Here is a 19,437-nt window from a genome sequence, read left to right as displayed (position 1 = left end):
GGCCTAAGTTTTATTAAAGCTTTTTTGATATTTTTTTTTTCCTCTTTCTGTAGGAGGCCTCATTTGAGTACCTGCAGAATGAGGGAGAGCGGCTGTTGCTGGAGGCGATGGATGAGCTGGAGGTGGCCTTCAGTAACACACCCGCTCGTACTGACTGTAACCACATCTTCCTCAATTTTGTACCCACTGTTAATATGGACCCTTCAAAGGTTAGATTCAAAAACATAGCCACTGCCATTGCTCCTGAGCTGTATTGCTTAGCTACATTCTGTCGTCTTTTCCTACAGATAGAGGAGTCTGTCCGTTCCATGGTGATGCGGTACGGTAGTCGTCTGTGGAAGTTGCGTGTTCTCCAGGCTGAGCTGAAGATCAACATCCGCCTCACCACCACTGGAGATGTCATTCCCACCCGCCTCTTCCTCACCAATGAGTCCGGCTACTATCTGGACATCAGCCTATACAAGGAGGTCACTGACCTCTCCACTGGACAGGTGCAACTTACATTCACTCTTGTTCCTAATTAAAGTGGCATTGTTAGGATTATGATTACTCCAAATTACACATTTGCCATAACACAACGTGGTATGTTTACACTACCATCCAAAAGTTGGGGGTAAGTGAGTTTTTTTTGTTTGTCAGCAAGGATTACATGGATCAATGTTAGAATGATTTTTGAAAGATCATGTGGCACTGAAGTCTAGAGTAATGGCTGCTGAAAATTCAGATTTGCTATCACAGGAATAAATTACATTTTAAAATATATTAAAATAGAAAACAGGTATTTTAAATTGTATTAGTAATAGTATTTCATAATAGTATTGTTTAATAATATTGAACGTACTTCCGCTCAATTTTCATTTTCCTTCAGTACTCCGTCTGGGTTTGCGGTATTTTCGTGGGTTTTCTCCGGCCAAATTTTTAACGGTCCAATCAGCGAACAGAGGGAGTGGCTGAGAACGATGATGATGAGGTTGTGCGCTAGTTTGAGTTGTAGGGTTACATCACAACCAAACGTTAGCGATTGGTTATGGCAGATCCAGAGTGGCTCTGGGCAGATCCAATAGTTTTAAACTTCAACAGAGTACCCGCCTTCAAGGAAGTTAACGCTTGTCAATGGAGAGTGACCAGACTCTCTGTACAAATGAAATGTACGATCAAATGAATGCAGAATATAAAGAGACTTCTTTCAAAAACATTAAAGAAGTCTTATCAAACAAAAAATTAATGGTAGCACTATTTTCTCTATCACTGATTTCATTGATATCTGACCCAGTTGTTTTTTGAGCGTCACTGCATAAGTATGAGATGTTCTTCAACAGGTCGAGTTCAGATGAAAATCAGCTCAGACGCAACAGCAGCTGTTTAATCGATCCGTTTATCAATATGCTTTGTAGTCTGTATTGTTTTCTCAGCTGCCCATTTTCTTCTCGCCAACATCAAAACTGTTTATCTGAGAGTGCATGACTGATAAACCACAACCACAAGGTCATCAGGAGTCTAGTTATAATGCAGTTTACACAAACAATGGCTAATCCAAAGCCATGCATGCGCTTTCATCTCTATTTGTCTGTGTTCTTAAAGTACATCTGCATTTTCTCGTCAACTGAAACTGATTCACTACTGACTGCCGGATTTGCTGGACCATCCTAAAATAAATTTATACCATTGTTGTCAGACTTTATTCCTGATTTGAAATATGTTATTTGAACAAAATCGTGAGGGATTTCAGTCTTTACCCATTCAAGTAGATAGAAGCTGTACTTGCATGACTGTAAACCAAGAAATTACCTAAAATGTTTCTCTTTCATCTGAGTGAAACTTTGGGGTCGAACAATTCTAGAAGATTAGAACACATTACTACAGATTTTTTTTCATTATAGTAGATTGTTTTGTAAGTATTTGCTTTGCATATTGCTGTTGTAACAGTACAACTGTGGTTCTCAACCTTATTGACTCCAAGGCCATCCATTGTCCACAACATTCTGATGGATATGACTTCAGAATAAGGATTTAAAAAATATTTAGTATTTTTGTATTTTCTTGTTAAAATCATTTTAAGTCATATTGAGGCTCCCTGGTTAATAACCACTGCAGTACAATGACAGAACAGTCTGGGTTCCTGGTGGTCACAGCTAGAAGAGAGGGTTTTGAGGTTGATGTCATTCAAGCAAGATGCCCAAGCCGTCTTCTTATTACTATTGATATTATTTGTAGTGTAATCACCATGGGAAAATCTCAGAGTAAAACTGGGAGTTGTGAAAAATATGAGACACCGGTGTTTTGCTAGATGAGAAGTTTATCTATGTATCATCTTTTTACTCTTTTAATTCATTTTATAACTGTTTTAATTTTCCTTGTTTTTTGTGATTATTTTAATTCCTTTCTGTAAAGCACTTTGAATTGCCATAGTGAATGAAATGCGCTATATAAATAAACTTGCCTTGCTTATTTCATGACCAAAAAAAAATTAATTTACTGTGCCACAGCGCTTACATGTATTCATGTTCTGCAGATAATGTTCCAGTCGTACGGAGACAAACAAGGTCCACTGCACGGCATGTTAATCAACACCCCATATGTCACAAAAGATTTGCTGCAGGCTAAACGCTTCCAGGCTCAGACCCTTGGCACCACGTACGTCTATGACTTCCCTGAGATGTTCAGACAGGTGCGGTGATTCAGTTAAGATGAAACCCAGCAAGCAATAGCCGTCATTTCACCGTCTAGGTTAACTATAGACCTGATATAGTCCGGCTATTAGTGACCCACTTCTAGCCAAAATAACCTTGAATTTGGTTTTTGCCAAAAATAACCTGCAAGATGTATGATATTCCATCTAGTAAGCAAAGTCAACAGTGATTACAAGGAGGTTTGTTTAATTTCTTTGACATTTTAGATGACTAGTCTATTCTTGGGCTATGGTTTAGATGGCTATTCAATTTTGTTTTAGCCTAGACATCAGGGCTGTGTTTGGACGGCTATTAGACGTCTTTTAAACGCAAAATTGCTTGCTGGGAACTAGTTCTCACTGTGATTGTTTATGGGATGTGTTAGCTCATTATTCTTTTTTTCTGTTGTCAGGCTTTGTTTAAACTTTGGGGACCAGGAGACAGCTACCCTAAAGATGTGTTGATGTGTAATGAACTGGTCCTGGATTCTCAGGGGAGACTTGTGCAGATGAACAGACTACCAGGAGACAATGAGGTGCATCAATGAATTCTTAATATATTCCTTGAAGTCCCCCTGTAGTCAATAATTTTATCCCTTAAAGCTCATCTTTGATTACCAAAGCTTGATTTTCACCACAGGGGGACTTTAAGGAATTTTCTATTAGACAGTGTGAACACTGTTGTCGCAATTCTTAAGCAGAAAGTGAAGATAGTTTGACTTGTGATGTAGCCTGGAATCATAAATCGCACTGTGTTTATTCATTTAACCAGAGGAGAACCGGCGTCCCCCAACTGACCCTTGTTTCTCCTAAGGTTTTTTTTTCTCCACTTCTGTCACCTGATGGAATTTTGTTCCTTGATTCCAACTTTATAATTTCTCTGTGCCATTATCGTTATAGTAGTGGTGTGGACCCTGCTATTCTTTATATTTGACAACGATTTTAGAGCTTTATCTTTATCTTTATAGTTATCGTCCTTGGTGTGAACGGGCCTTTACACAGTAATAATTCTCTATGGACTATTGAGGAATACTGTTCCTCAGTCATACCTAGGGAACATAATTCAAATTCCATAATTTGGCTTGTAGACAAAATTGTAAATGTAAATAAATTAATTTATTAATTTAAATCAACATCTAAGTAAATGGATCAGTCATTTGTTTATCCTCCTTTCTAGGTTGGCATGGTGGCTTTCCGGATGAAGATGAAGACTCCAGAGTATCCAGAGGGCCGAGATATCATTGTGATCTGTAATGATATTACCTATATGATTGGCTCTTTTGGGCCCCAGGAGGATCAGCTCTTTTTACTGGCATCTGAGCTAGCCAGAGCGGAGGGGATTCCACGCATCTACATCTCAGCCAACAGTGGAGCTCGTATCGGCCTGGCAGAGGAGATCCGAAACATGTTTCAGGTTGCTTGGATCGACCCCGATGACCCTTATAAGGTGACCGAATGTGTCTAAAGAGTTACGATGTAAAATCAAACCACAGCACTTCTGAATGACTCTTTCATTTTACAAATCTTGTTTGATGCATTCCTGCTTTGTTTTTCAAGCTTTTGTTCAAGACCATTCTTCTCTTTTGCCTCTGCAGGGTTTTAAGTACCTGTATCTGACTCCTCAGGACTACACCCGCATCAGTTCCTCTAATTCTGTCCACTGTCACCATGTAGAGGAGGGAGGCGAGTCCAGGTAAGCCTACTGGTTTTAGCATGCACAGAAAGACCTATACCCAAAAACCTCTCTCCTTGACTCTTATGTGTTCAAATAATGTCTTAGGTACATCATCACAGACATCATAGGGAAGGAAGAGGGTCTTGGAGTGGAGAATCTGAGGGGTTCAGGCACCATAGCTGGAGAAACGTCCCAGGCTTATAAGGAAGTCATCACCATCAGCATGGTGAGACCTTACATCTACCCATAATATCATCAGACATTTTACAATATGTCAGAAATCAAGCACCAATGTTTATTGTGTATGCAATATATGATTTTGTATCAATGGTTTGGTCATCTAGTGACTATTTAAGAGTATTCATTGTTCCTCTAGGTCACATGCCGTGCCATAGGAATTGGTGCGTATCTGGTACGTCTAGGACAAAGAGTAATTCAAGTGGAAAACTCCCATATCATCCTGACTGGGGCTGGGGCATTAAACAAGGTTTGGAATTTCACATCTGCAGTCACACCTTACCCTGGACAGTGTCATATTTATGAGGGCTATGTTTCCTTTATTCTTGAGGATTGATGAAGCCACTTCAGTGTTTTAATTCTTAAATTCTTTCATTCTGAATGCATTTCTTTGTAGGTCTTGGGTCGTGAAGTCTACACCTCCAATAACCAGCTGGGAGGGGTTCAGATCATGCACAACAATGGAGTGACGCACACCACCGTGCCAGATGACTTTGAAGGGGTGCTCACTATACTACAGTGGCTATCTTACATGCCAAAGGTAGGCTGTTCTTAAACATGCCCAGTTCATGTTTATCCCCAAAATAAGAAAAATATCAATTATAATTCACAATTATATAAGCAAATGAAGGTTAGTTGACATTTTTTTCATAACAGTCAGGCATCCCCCAAGTTCTTGTTACTGTCATTTTTAAAGTTTGTTAGTTTGTGATTATTATTATTCTAAATGATGATTCTCTGATTCAGAAAATAATGAATGTCATTGTGACCGTTTTTATTTATTAAATCAGCATAAATAGGCACAAAATCTACCATGATATATACACTACCCTTCAAACGTCAAATACTTTTATTCAGCAAGGATACATTAAACTGATCAAAAGTGACAGTAAAGACATTTATAATATTTGCCGTCACAAGAATAGATTACAATCTTAAAATATATTAAAATAGAAAACAGTTTTCTTTACTGTAAAAATATTGCTCAATATTATTATTTTTTACTGCGTTTTTGATCATATTTATATAATGTATATAATATATAAATGACCCAGTCATGATCTTGACAGGCTATAAGTAGTTTGGGTTTGATTAGTCCAAATGGCAAAATGGCAGAAAGTGTATTTTGTATTGACTGTGTCATAGCATGATTTTGTTAGATGTATTAACATCAAGCCCTATGGTGTTTGCTGTTATACTTAGAGCAATCGGAGTCCGGTCCCTATAATGCATCCCACTGATCCAGTGGAGAGAGAGATCGATTTTGTTCCCACAAAAGCTCCCTATGACCCTCGTTGGTTGCTTTGTGGACGACCCCATCCCAGTAAGAATCAAACTATTCACACAATCTGTTACATACATTTCAACACATACTCTGGACTTGTCTGCATGGGAGCTCATGTTGATACTTTAAACTCAGCCTCTCTTTCTTTGAATTCGTGTTGATAGCTGTGAAGGGAGCATGGCAGAGTGGATTCTTTGACCATGGTACGTTTATGGAGGTGATGGCTACCTGGGCACAGACAGTGGTGGTCGGCCGAGCCAGGTAAGAACCAGAACATTAGATGAAGATGTCAAACAAACAAACATTTGATTTAACTGAGTGAATATTCTGGGCTGAGTGAGACTGTGAATGTCATACAGGCTTGGTGGGATTCCTCTTGGGGTCATTGCTGTGGAGACCCGAACAGTTGAGGTTGCCATTCCAGCAGATCCAGCCAACTTAGACTCAGAGGCCAAGGTAAGAGTCCTGACTGATGTTTTAGGCCCTGACTGTGACTCCCCTCTGGGATTTTTGTTTGCTGTTCGTATGTCCCATTTATTGTTTTCTGTATTGACATAAAGTGTCTATTCTGCCCCAGATCATTCAGCAGGCCGGTCAAGTGTGGTTCCCAGATTCTGCGTATAAAACTGCACAGGCTATTGAGGATTTCAACAGGGAGAAACTTCCACTTATGGTGTTTGCCAACTGGAGAGGCTTCTCTGGAGGCATGAAAGGTACATAGCGTGGCTGGTTTTCATATTTGAGTTTGCATTTTAATTTACATGACCGTTCAAAAGTTTGAGGTCAGTAAGATTTTTTTTTTTTTTTTTTTTTTTAAAGAAATAATACTGCAAGGATGGCTTATTTAGATTTTTACATTGTTACAAAAAAAATCAATTTCAGATAAATGCTGCTCTTTTTCAAATTTATATTCATCAAAGACTCCTGAAGATAAATGTATTACTGTTTTCAACATTGATAATATTAAATGTTTCTTGAGCGGGATTTCTGAAGGATCATGTGAATTGTAATAATATTTCACAATATTACATTTTTTCACTGTATTTTTTATCAAATAAATGTGTCCTTGGTGAGCATAAGAGACGTCTTTCAAAAAAACTTTTGCACAGTATTTTAAGGTGTTTTCTTTGAACTTGATTGCTCTGTATGTCAGATATGTATGACCAGGTGCTTAAGTTTGGTTCTTACATCGTGGATGCCCTGCGAGAGTTCAGCCAGCCTGTACTGGTCTACATCCCTCCTCATGCTGAGCTGAGAGGAGGATCGTGGGTCGTTATCGACCCCACTATAAACCTCCAACACATGGAGCTCTATGCAGATCGAGAGAGCAGGTGAGCATGTCGATACAGCTTCCCTTCACTCTCTATCTGTAAATCTTCTCTAATTCGATCTTTGATTCCTGTCTTCTTTCCAGAGGGGGTGTTCTGGAGGCCGAGGGCACTGTGGAGATCAAGTTCAGAAAGAAAGAGCTGCTGAAGACCATGCAAAGGACTGATGCTGTGTATTCTCTCCTGACTGAGCAGCTGGGTACAGCAATTAATCACACTTTAACACAAATGTTCTCAATGGCTCAGGGAATATCTACTTCCTGTGACACACAGTTTACTGTTGTGCTCCACGTAGGCAAGCCAGAGTTATCAAGCCAGGAGCGTAAAGACTTGGAGGCCAAACTGAAGTCTAGAGAGGAGTTCCTTCTTCCAATCTACCACCAGGTGGCAGTGCAGTTTGTGGACCTTCACGACACTCCTGGAAGGATGCAGGAAAAGGGTGTCATCACGGTATAAACATAACAAAAATCAAAAATTAGGCACTTAAGGCTCCATATGTCACTGTACACCCTTTCATGAAGAGATTTATTTTCCCCATAGCTGTGGATCATATCAAAGACACATGCAATAATATACTAGTGACCTTTCTGCTTTTTCACAATAACCAAACTGTTTCAGGACATCCTGGACTGGAAAAGCGCTAGGTCTTTCTTTTATTGGCGTCTGCGGCGACTGCTGTTGGAGGAGGTGGTGAAGGGGGAGATCATGCAGGCCAACCAGGACCTGAGCAATGGACACATACAGTCCATGTTGCGCCGCTGGTTTGTGGAGACAGAGGGGGCTGTAAAAGTAAGGAAACTTAATGTATGATAGAAAAACAAAATGGACGTTTTTCTCTCTCTCTCTCTCTTCGTCAAGTCAAAAATCAGAAACAACAGCAAATTCAGAACTTAGGATCTGGAATAATTTGACAAGAAGTGTACAGCAGTTATTGTTAAATACAACTATTTTAAAAATCTGTCAATTTATTTTGGTTATTCAAATAGTGAATAAAAACATATATAAATATTAGATCTTGATCTTAAAAAAATAAATGAAAAAATAGAAATGTTGCCTTGAAATAAAATAAGTTAAAGTTAAAATACTAAGATTACTAAAACTGAAATGAAAATTAATTACATAAAAATATAAAAAAAGAAAAACTGATGGAAATTATAGAACAACATAACAATTACTAAAACTTTTCCCAAAGAAATATTAAAATAAATAATAATTCGTAATATTAATAAATACTATAATACTAAAATAACACTGGTGGACAGTAAAGCCAAGATTTGCTAACTCTTAAAATGCATTTTCATTACCTGAACTACTAAAATTCGCAAACTTGACCATGAAAAAAGTTATGTATTTCATGTATGGTAATTGTTTGATAATGTGATCTTTTAGGCATATCTATGGGACAATAACAAAGTGGTGGTGGAGTGGCTGGAAAACCACCTTTCACAGCAGGATGGAACACGTTCTACCATCAGAGAGAACATCAAATACTTAAAGAGGGACTACGCTCTCAAACACATCCGCAGGTAACTTTCTCCCACTTCGATAGGCGTTAAATTGCATTTTTTTTATCTCATAGATTTAATAGCGTACATTACCGTTCAAAAGTTTAAGTCGGGAGCATAAATGACTTTGAAAGAAGATGTACATTTTTCTCATGGATTTTTCCCGCACTATATGTTTAGCTTAGTTCAAGCCAACCCAGAGGTGACTATGGACTGCATCATCCACATGGCGCAGAACATCACTCCCTCACAGCGAGCCAAAGTCTGCCACCTGCTGGCCACAGTGGACAACTCCACCACCAGCTGATCACATACATGCCATTTCAATTAATCTACACATAGAGAGGACATGTCTTAGCATAATTAAATAATAATGCTTAAGAACTTAACTTAAGACCAGTAGCCTTAAACGCACAATTTCAAATGTCCAGCAATCGCACAGTTCACTGTAACTGTTTGTGTGTGACTCACAGTGATCACTTTAGGAGAAACATTTCTCACATGGACACCAGAGAATTACCTTAAACTCACTCTCTCTCGAGAGAGAACGCAGTATATAGTATTTACAGATTCACGTTTGTGCCTTTGTGTCAATTTCCTTTGGATATAATCGACATATGAATGTACAATAAGCGGGAAAGAGTGAATATTAGATTATTTTAGGGAATCGACAATACTTTGAGCGCACAATCACGCTGTATGACACTTCCTCAGGAATATATTCAACAATTATTAAGCAGAACAAACGTATTAAATCTCTATTTTTAGAGTAAAGTAACAGTATTATACGTAAATACAATCACTATGTAAATACCTGGGTAACTCTTCATAATAACTTTTATTTCTGATAAGATACGGTTGTTATGAACAAACATGGCAATACAATACTGTAATGCTCAGCGAATTGTCAATGTACATTCAATTTGTTAGAAATGTCATTCAATTTCTATTCATATTGAATGTACATTAATCTCCTAAGTGTATGTGATAACATTAATGAAAGTTTTTATAAAGCATTATCAATATCAGTGCCACTTTATGTTTTAATGGCTTGAATTTTGGTTGTTTGTATAGTTTAGTTTATTTGACTTGACTGCAGGTAATTCTTTTCATGTGTATGAAGTCATATGTGCTGGTTATATAAATGGATAAATATGTGTAACTACTTGTGCTGTACTGTGCTAAACTGATAATTCTGATTAAAGAAGTCGTCTTGATCAGATTTGTTGCCTTTAATCGATTTTACGTACAAGTCAGATCAAGACTAGAGCCTAAACTCTAATCTAAGTGCCTGACTGTCTCTGTTGACTGTATATCAGGATGTTTTTAAATGAAATTCATTAAATAATATATGTTTTCATCTTGGTGTTCTGGTCATTTTTTTCAACTAATATTTATTTTAATCTTATAAATATACATGGGTTGAGTCTTTTTGTGTTCAGTTGGGTACATACTGTATATTATTAACTTTGTTTTTGCTGAATTATTCCAGCCAGCCACACTGTATTTGCAAGGTGGCATTCAATTTATGTAATATATTACTTAAATTAAAAGCCAACTTGCAGTATAGTTGATGCATGTTGTATTTGCTTGTCACATATGTGCAACTGAAACATTTTATCCAAGTTAAAGGAATACATCTTTCAATCTGAATGTGAAATTTTATTGCTTGCATTTGAAATATTTTGATATGTACAATAAAAATGATTCATGCCACCATTTCAGCTCTTTTCATAAATATAAATAAACAAACATTAAAAGAGCAGATACAGTGTCTATCACAGTACAACAAAAGACACACAACTACAGTTACAAGGCTAACAATTAAATGGACAAAATGAGAAGAAAACAAGTTTCTTTTATGGTACTGAAAAAAGCTTGGCAACAAACCCAAAATCATAATTCCCATTATTTTTTTCTTTGTTCCTTTAGTGTTGTGATAACTCGCAATTTGCATTAGGTTTATAATGAGAGCAGCACTGTAGTTAACTCTCTAGATTCTCTAAAAACATAATTGCTGATTTGGTCCTTTAAAATCCAATGCAATCAATATAGTCAATGCAAATGTCACCAGCGAACACTGTTACATCACCATAAATGCTATAGGATTAAAAAAAGATTTCTAGATCCTGTGGAGTAAAGCTCAGCTTGTTTATTTTCTTGTGGGTGCGATTAAAGCAAAACAATAGGCTTTGTTCCTCCTTGTGTGTTCATGTACTGGTTAGAAAGGGCATCTATGGCTGAGTATGAAGAGTAGAGGCCTGTCACCTGCAGGTCTGGGTAAGGTAGTCCTCCTGCATTGGACACAGGCGTGACATTGCCAGTGTCCAGGTCACAGTCAGACAGCCGAAGTGGGGAGTTACTGAGAGTACCTAATGCCTCTAGGTTAAAGCTGTCATCCTTCATCTCCTCCCATAGGTTTCCTGTTATTAGAAAGAAAGTCTGTTAGATATCAGATTAGAGTGGGAAACATCCTACGACTTTCAAAACACTGATTAGTTGATTATTTTCTAGTTAACATTTACCTTGCCACGTGAAGTCCATAATACTTGGGTCCAGTGCGTCCACCTCTGAATTCATGTCAGTGTGAATTGTGTAGAAGTCGCTGTGTTGCTTGGCATGATGCTGGTGGTGGGAGCTGTTTGTCAGGTCAGGGACGGTGTGGAGTGGGGGTGTCTGAGCAGGAGCAGGGGAGGCCGGAGCCAAGCGAGACTGATTCTGGAGGTGCAGTTGAAGGTGCTGGTGCATGGGGAGACACTGTAGAGACAGAGTGACCACTGGCTGGGGCTGCATCTGAGCTGCTATCGGAAGGGTCTGTCCTGGTGGGCAGCTGGGCAAGCGAGTCATGCCAGTATCAACAGACTTCTGTCTGCAACTCTCCGGTCTGTCTGTAATGAGTTTATCTAATTCATCTGGTGAAATAAAAAGTAACAAAACAGGACAATGTTAATGACCGATTGTAGTTTAACATTTACCTTTATGCTCTAGTTTCTGTACTACTCTAACTTAACCATGAATCTCTGCACAGTGGTTCAAAAAATATTGTCGCTTCAAATAAAACTTTTTTGATAAATAAAGACGGCAGACCTGAATTTATAAAGTTTTGCTTTAGGAGTCAACATAAGTCGGCAGATTTTGAGCACTGAAATTCACTGAAAATAGTGATGGGCTCAGACTTTTTTTAGCTTCAGACTATAATTACATCCAGTCGGAGAATATGAAATATGTTTGATATTTTGAGAAGATTTTAAAACATTGTTTTCACTTTTTATGCATCTAGTAATGAGGAGCATGCTTCTGTGTGAGTTTGTTGTGTTTGGAGCGACTCGAATGTCTGATAGTATGCGATGCGATAGTCCTTTAGTGTATGATGCCCAGTTTTTCTCTGTAACATATACAAAGTCAGCGAGCGGATAATGCCTTCTGTTCTCAAATCTGTTCCGATTTTAAAAGTTGTGTAGTGTATTCCAGGCTTAAATGTAATCAAATTCACTGCCATGACTCTAGAGTGTTGTGGGTGGTTGTCAGAGCATTGCTATGTAGTTGCTAAGTAGTTTCTAGTAGTTCTTAGTGCATTTCTATGTTTTCAAGGGTGTTCTGGGTTATTGTGTACTGTCCAAAACAAAAGAGCCCACAGTGAAGTATCATATTCTGGCCCTCAGATATGGCTTGATAACCAAAATACCAGTATAAACAACAAAAGTGTCTAGTAGTAGAAAATATGATAAAGATGACCATTATATTAACAGCAGTCAGTACAAGATGAAATTGCCTAGCACTGATAATAGTCAAGAGATTCCAGACCTGGGTTGGCCATGCTGCGACGGATGGCAGGGAGATCTTTACGTTTCCATTTCTGCATCTCTTCCTCCATCTTGTCGATCTTTGCAGGATTGAGTGCCCAAAGACAGCCTTTTCTGGAGGAACCACTCATCTTGTTCTCCACCTTCTCAAAGCACTTGTTCAAGGACAGGTTGTGGCGTACAGAGTTCTTCCATCCATCAGGTGCTGTCTGTGAAACATAGTTATCAACAATGTACTGTAAGTAACATTTATTTGATTCCATGGCGTGTTGACTCGGTCCATCTATTTTCCCAGTGTGCTTTTACATAAATTCCTCACCTTGAAATAGGGAAAGTGCTCTTTCATAAAGCTGTAGATCTCACTAACAGGAAGGCTGCCTGTTTTGCTGTTCTTCAAAGCCATGGCAATCAGACAGCTGAAAATAGATCATATCAAATGTAGTCAACTTGAAATAAATTAAATCTTGTTCCCTTCCCAGAGAATTATAATGTTTTTCAGAGGTTTTCGCAGTGAACTTTAAGTCACCTGTAAGAATAGATGGGTTTAGGGAAAGTCTTGGGCTGCAGGTCCTGGTTGTGAGCAGTAATACGGGGCTGAGGAAACAGACTCTGGCTGTTGTAGTTGCCATAAAGTCCACCGGGAGAACACTAAGGAATATAACAGAAATGCATATATTATATAATATTAAATATCACTGATTTGAGCAGTCTTTACAAATCATACAAAATACTGAACCAACCTGTTGGTTTGCCTGAGTGAAAGTCAGCACTTGCTGAGGGGTGGTCTGGTACACTGATGTGGCACAAGGAAACCCAGGGGAAAACTGGGGCATCTACAAAAACAACAGAATAAGCATAGGGTTATTTTAACTCAATTGCAAATGGTTGTTCAGTTCTGAATGATCTTGGTTGTACATGTAGTCTGAATTAGTTTGAAATGCTGAATCTGAATCCTCACTCACGCTGCTGATGCCCAGAGGGCTGTGCTGCATTTCACTCTGTAGATGAATCGCAGATCCTGCTCCTCCTGCTACCGTCATGCCATTCAGCTGAGCTGTAAGTTTCAGCAAAGTGTGAGTATTCAAATCTTTTTGTTTTTTAAATTTGGATCTGGTTTATAAATGGGGATTCAATCCACAACTGTTAAGGCACAGCTTTCTAAAAATCCTTTATATATATATATATATATATATATATATATATATATATATATATATATATATATATATATGACCTCCAATGCAAAAGCCTCTAAAAGCCACCTCTGTCAAAAATGAGATAATAATATTGAGTGAATGCTCTCTGCACATAGTATACGCTCATCAAATATTTTCACTTCAAACTCACTAAATCCCAGCCTCAGCCCATTCAGAAATGCCGGTACTTGGGTAGAAACCTATACATAGGAGCCTGATAAAAATGATAATATTAAACAAAAACTTTACACTGCAAAAAATGCTTTTCCTACTCAGTATTTTTGTCTTGTTTCCAGTCCAAATGCCAAAAAATTCTTAAATCAAGATGCATTTACTAGATAAGTAAAATGGCATAAGATATTATGTCCTTTTTTCCGGGGGAATTAATCAAAATTAAGTGAGTTGATGCTTAAAAAAAGCTAAAATATCTGCCAATGGGGTAAGAAAAATAATCTTAATTCAAACAGAAAAAACATTATTTTCTTACCCCACTGGCATATAATTTTGCTTGTCTTATGCAAAAACTCACTTAATTTTTTTTTATTTCCCCAGAAAACAAGACTAAATATCAAATGTCATTTTACTACTTTAGTAAATGCATCTTGATTTAAGAAATGTTTGATATTAGTAGACGGACTTAGAGGCTTTTTCATCTTAAGTCTTCATATATATATATATAGGCTATATATATATATATATATTTATTGTATAAAAAAAATGTGTTAAAGAAACTGAGTCTAAATGTTTGGTAGACAATTGAGAAAGATTAGAGAAATAAAATCGACAACAAACGAATAATAATAAATGAATATGTGAATAAATAACAGCATTTAATTAAATCATTGGTAAAGGTGCTACGCTAATATAACCAATCGGATGTTACAGATGTGGTAAGTAAGTGAATTCAGGTTGTTGTTTTTTTACTGACATTTTTACCACCGTTCACACTAATTGTATACACAGTGTATAAATCTCCTGACCTGTCTGCCGCTCCAGCAGGCTGTTCTGAGCAGAGCTGGCGAAGTCGGGCCGTCCACCCCCTATCTGCTGAAGCCGGGGAACATCCACAGAGGTGAGCCAGGACAGGGACTGAAGATCACCAGGCAGCTCGTCCTTCAGCTGCGAAGGGTCAGTAGTCAGGAGTCTGCAAAAACATAGTATGCACTCAGTACTGAAACACAAATATGTGTTTTTTAAATATTAAATTAAATTGTAATTTGCTCATATTAAATTGTAATATTCTTGGCCTACATAAACTAACTCGTTTTTCAGTTTTTCTTGTAAATAGATACAAGATGAGCAAGTTTTCTTGTAAATCCGTTGTTTGGGAATAGAAATAAAAATACTTTCATCCACTGATCTAATCCAGTGCAGGGAGGGTTATTTATTCAGCCATTTCTTCATTTGCTCTAAGCATCAAGAGAGCAGAGAAAGCCTCTCGAATTCTCTCCAGACTTCCCTACAAACTTGCTATTCAGCCCAATAATTGGGGTCGCTATGACAACCCTCACTTTTCAGTTATTTTGTGTGTCTGGCCACTTCAGTGCCCCCCTCTCCATTACACCAACCTCTAACAGTAGTCAGGTGACTAGTGCCTTCTTCACTGTCATTGGCTGAATCATATGTAAACAACGCATGAGATCATTTGAAACATGGGTATGTGGCACACGTTGCCTGCAACAGTTGGTCTAGCCCCATTGAAAAATGATCACCTATTGTGTCCCAAACGACAAATCTGCACAGTGGCACGTGGCTCTATTGTTCCCCCCCTCCCAGACCCTTCCTTGATTGTCTTTACCGTTTTTTTTAACCAACCCCTTGCATTAATCTACTGGAATGACAGGCCTCACACAACAGAGAAAAATAGGATGCCATCTGTTTCCCTGTCCCTTTCCACCCAACCCCTGTCCCCTTCTGCCCCATCCCCCCCGCCTGGAGGCATCAGACAGTTCCTAAGGGGGTAACTGGGAGGGGGTAGTTGAAGGAGTTGGAGGTCAAGCCACACTGCACACACAGTCTGCCACCTGAATAAATTACAGCATTGAAGGAAGAAGTTGGGGACGTGGCCTTGAGCACCCTGGTTGCTCCAGTTTAGAGCTTCTGAATAATTATCCTTTATACACACACACACACACACACACCCACACACACACACACACAGAAAGAGACACACTCGCAAATATGAAACCTTAGACATGAAAATGTCAACACTACTACACTGTCATTCGCTTTGAAATGTCTTCCTAACGCCTGTCCCCATACAAAGACATGAAAAAGACACCTTGCAAAGGGAATGGGACAGTTTAACACCTGGCTTTATGAGACCTGCATCTTTCTGTTGAGTGTTATCATTTAATGGCCTTCCGCTTAATAGCTTAATTTGTTTCAATTATTGGTTTCCTCAATATTAGTTTTGTGAGTCGATATTAATTTATTTGGCATTGAAACATTTGTTTTCACAAATAAACTGAAATGACAGCCCTGTAAGTTGTTTTGGATAAAAGTTTGTTAAAATGTAATTAATTGCCACAAGAATTGTTAAACTCCCTCATGCTGTGTATTGTTGAATATATTTTGTATTATATCTATATTTTAAAACTGTTGACACATTATTATATAAATATTGTAATATTTCATATTGAGTGTGTAAAATCCTTCACACAAATCTAAAACTGATTTTGACCTGACAATTTAATGTTGCCAAGAGCATCCACTTGTTGTATTGCCAGACAATGGCTGCGCTGTAACTTCAGAAACATGTCATTTGAGGAAACGTCATCTTACACCGCATGTCTGAGATTGACATATTCTATTGATGCACAGATATAATAAAAGAAAAATAATAATAATGGTATTCATTATACTACTGATTTAAAAACTGTACTACAGTAATTGGGAGGGGTGGGGGCTTTATTTTGGAAAGAATTCATAACATGCCGCATAAACTCAAATTTAGGATCGTCAAGAAAATAGGGCCTACATCCTTGTACTTATTAGCATTTCTGAAGTGCAATTGTAAACCCAGCTGTGTATTGTACAGTTTACGGTCATTAGGGTGCATTTATACAAGTGGAAGAAAAAATGATTTTATTTGCTCATTGATGCAAACCATTACGTGTCCCAGAGAAAGGGGGAGGCGGGCGCACACAGTCACGGTTTATCACAGCTCGAGTCGCCCTCGTTTACATTCTAATTGGGAGCCACTTCTCCTTGGTGACCCGTGGGGGCCCCCTCCAAGAGCCCCAATCCCTCCGTGTGCCGACAGCGGGCGTGTAAACAGAGCTGATGCTTTCTGACAGATCCATTCAGAGCAAAGATGATGTATTCTCTCGCTCCTTTCTTTTTTCACAAACCCCAATTCCCTGCCTCTCAAATCACACCTTTATTTTACAGAATAGGGAAGGTGGAGATTGTATTAAGATTAGCAGCGCTCTTCTTCTTCTTCTTCTTCTTCCTGAAATTATCTTTTTATTCTCTAATCTGTTCAAGGTTCAAAAGCAATGAGTTCAGCCATCAAAGGAAATCACCCCCTACCTGTAGTCTTGTGCGGAGGTGAGGTGACTTTGTCCAGGGTTTTCATGAATTCCCGACATCCTGCTTGTAATTCCACTTTCAATCATCTTCTGGCAGATAAAATGCAAGTAAATGAATGAACCATGCAAAGCAGAGAATAAAAGTTATTTTACAAATGTGCATTTGGTACAAAGAAAACACAAATACACAGTACAAATATGTGACATTTCAATAAAAGTTAAATGTAAAAAAAATACAGACTCGAGTTTATAACATGGCCACATAAGAACACAATAATATGCGAATAGCGAATATTAATCAAATATGCGATGCCCAACAAAAACTTTGTTTATTGACACAATAGCCGAGCAAAAAAAGATTACATTTTAAAAAATAATAAAAGAAAATATACTATTTTACTTCAAATTAATTTAAATTTTATATTTTACAATTCAGTGTTGATGTGATGTTTGCTTTGTTGACTATACAGGGGTCATCAGATTTAAATGTCATCAGTCACCGTTAGGCTAACTTACCTGTCAGTCTGCTCGCGCGTCTCAATAGCCTAATTTATTTAATCTCAGCAGTGTTGTATTCAACAGAAAACGTTAAACATGTCTTAGAAATAGACGATAAACGTTTAGCAGTTGTTCTTCAAAACATCAGATAATAATTAAAGTTAATTAACATCAATGTTCAGGCTGTATAATATGTCAGTCCGTACGTTAACAGGTGCGCAGCCTCTTGACTTATTTAAAATTAAGTTAACTAATAAAAACACGAAATACACAGCATCTTACCTGTTTCTGCTGAATTTGTTCTGTGGTATAGAAAATCTTGGGTGACGAGACGGAGGAAAGCTCTACTGTTGGTCTGGGCACTTGTTGTCCCGCAAGAAAAAAACGTTTTTTAAATTTCCCTCGTCCGTGCGGTTCGCTCCTGACGGTCATGCGCACTGCGTGCACACGCAGCGCGAGCCGTGACGAAGGGAGGGGGTCTCGTGCTCTGACTGACAGCTGTTGCCTTGCCTCCACAATCACGCAGATTATCTGTCAGAGCATCTCACCTACTGGTTTCCAGTGTTTTTAATTGAATCAATACTTTTCTTCTTTAGAGGCTCGTGTTTTTCCTCCGTGTTCTCTTTTTCAGTAGTCCACAGGTGCGTCTTTTCAAGTCCGGTACAACTTCTCTTTCACAAAAAATAGAAACATAAAGTTGAGAGTTTAGACAAAATCCTCTGTTTCTATTGGAGACATCGTTTTATAGTCCTTTAAACTCAGAGAAAACGAGTATAAACTATAATCCAGAGACCTCTAACAAATTCAGCAGTGATTTCCATGTTCCTCTGTAGCCATAGGCAACGTAAAATAACACAAATAACAGTTCCTGATATTATTGTTCAATTATCTAGCCTATATGTAGGACCATTTTTTTCTTTTAAAGCCCTAAATAAAGACACCTCCTCTCCGTGCGGTTCTGTGAGATGTTCTGTCCTAATAAGAGCTTTAGTTGAATCTACTGCTCGTGATTTAACCGCCTTTAAAGCCGCGTCGTTTGGTTACACTGCGGCGGGAAAAACGCACAGAGTGGCGCGCGCTGGACATGACAGATATCACACAGATATCACACAGATATGACAGGCTCGCCTCCTGGTATAAAATGTAACAGCATGCTGTGAGTTAATAGCTCTCATGTGAAATAATGATGAAAGACAGCAAATAATGGTACTGACGGAACATAAAGTGTTTTAAAACCGTTTACAGTATTTTATTTGTAACCTAGAAAGACTGAGTAAAACAAATGAACTACATGTACATAGGCCTATCTAATTATAATGGCGCTGCTTATAATTACAGGTATTATTGTATTTAATAAGATTACCGTTTAATATGCTATTTGTGGATAGTGGAGAAAGGAATCCAGAATAAACTCAAGGCAACAACCAGAAAAAAAAAAGAAAGAAAAAAAAAGTACACAGTTCTTCCTATTTGTCTTTAAACAAAACTTCAGGGAACTTTTTGAATTTTGAAATATAGGTTTCAATTCCTGTGGGAAGTGATCCGGCCGGTGTCGTTAATTGACTTGAACCACATGGGACACTACAGATGGTAAATCGCGAAGTCACAATGGTTACAATCAATGCGCACTTGCAACGGACAAAAAGACGCTCCCAGAGAAGAGCGCGGGGTCCTAAAGCCCGTGTGTGTCTCTCTCAGGCTCAGCAACT

At 38.2% G+C, this 19,437-nt stretch overlaps 2 protein-coding genes across 8 annotated transcripts in view; one reads left to right on the top strand and one right to left on the bottom strand.

The window, feature by feature from the left end:
- acacb (acetyl-CoA carboxylase beta) overlaps window positions 1-10,058 on the top strand; it is a 28,867-nt gene extending 18,809 nt beyond the window's left edge. For all 6 annotated transcript variants that reach the window (XM_079873145.1, XM_079873144.1, XM_079873142.1 and 3 more), the window contains 19 exons: window positions 54-209; window positions 288-491; window positions 2,513-2,668; window positions 3,082-3,204; window positions 3,846-4,115; window positions 4,264-4,361; window positions 4,449-4,569; window positions 4,720-4,830; window positions 4,978-5,121; window positions 5,784-5,904; window positions 6,030-6,126; window positions 6,225-6,321; window positions 6,443-6,578; window positions 7,019-7,196; window positions 7,280-7,392; window positions 7,489-7,643; window positions 7,812-7,982; window positions 8,583-8,719; window positions 8,879-10,058. In XM_079873145.1, coding sequence (XP_079729271.1) covers window positions 54-209; window positions 288-491; window positions 2,513-2,668; window positions 3,082-3,204; window positions 3,846-4,115; window positions 4,264-4,361; window positions 4,449-4,569; window positions 4,720-4,830; window positions 4,978-5,121; window positions 5,784-5,904; window positions 6,030-6,126; window positions 6,225-6,321; window positions 6,443-6,578; window positions 7,019-7,196; window positions 7,280-7,392; window positions 7,489-7,643; window positions 7,812-7,982; window positions 8,583-8,719; window positions 8,879-9,005 — 2,715 coding nt within the window. In that variant the 3' untranslated portion in view covers window positions 9,006-10,058. The remainder of the gene's footprint in view (window positions 1-53; window positions 210-287; window positions 492-2,512; window positions 2,669-3,081; window positions 3,205-3,845; window positions 4,116-4,263; window positions 4,362-4,448; window positions 4,570-4,719; window positions 4,831-4,977; window positions 5,122-5,783; window positions 5,905-6,029; window positions 6,127-6,224; window positions 6,322-6,442; window positions 6,579-7,018; window positions 7,197-7,279; window positions 7,393-7,488; window positions 7,644-7,811; window positions 7,983-8,582; window positions 8,720-8,878) is intronic.
- A 284-nt stretch (window positions 10,059-10,342) lies between these two features.
- foxn4 (forkhead box N4) lies at window positions 10,343-18,772 on the bottom strand. Of its 2 annotated transcripts, none has more exons than XM_079873169.1 (10): window positions 18,011-18,772; window positions 17,232-17,320; window positions 14,678-14,841; window positions 13,464-13,555; window positions 13,242-13,334; window positions 13,028-13,149; window positions 12,821-12,917; window positions 12,503-12,710; window positions 11,224-11,610; window positions 10,343-11,121 (listed from the first exon to the last, which is right to left on the bottom strand). In XM_079873169.1, exons 1-10 carry the CDS (start codon window positions 18,158-18,160, stop codon window positions 10,871-10,873), a joined length of 1,653 nt encoding a protein of 550 aa, XP_079729295.1. In that variant the 5' UTR covers window positions 18,161-18,772; the 3' UTR covers window positions 10,343-10,870. The 2 variants fall into 2 exon arrangements, with proteins under 2 accessions (XP_079729295.1, XP_079729296.1); XM_079873170.1 differs by having other exon boundaries at window positions 17,232-17,317; window positions 18,011-18,183.
- Between the last annotated feature and the right edge of the window lie 665 nt (window positions 18,773-19,437).

This window comes from Squalius cephalus (assembly GCF_949319135.1).
Source record: "Squalius cephalus genome assembly, chromosome: 5".
Taxonomy (NCBI): Eukaryota; Metazoa; Chordata; class Actinopteri; order Cypriniformes; family Leuciscidae; genus Squalius; species Squalius cephalus.
This window is presented reverse-complemented; position numbering and strand designations above follow the sequence as displayed.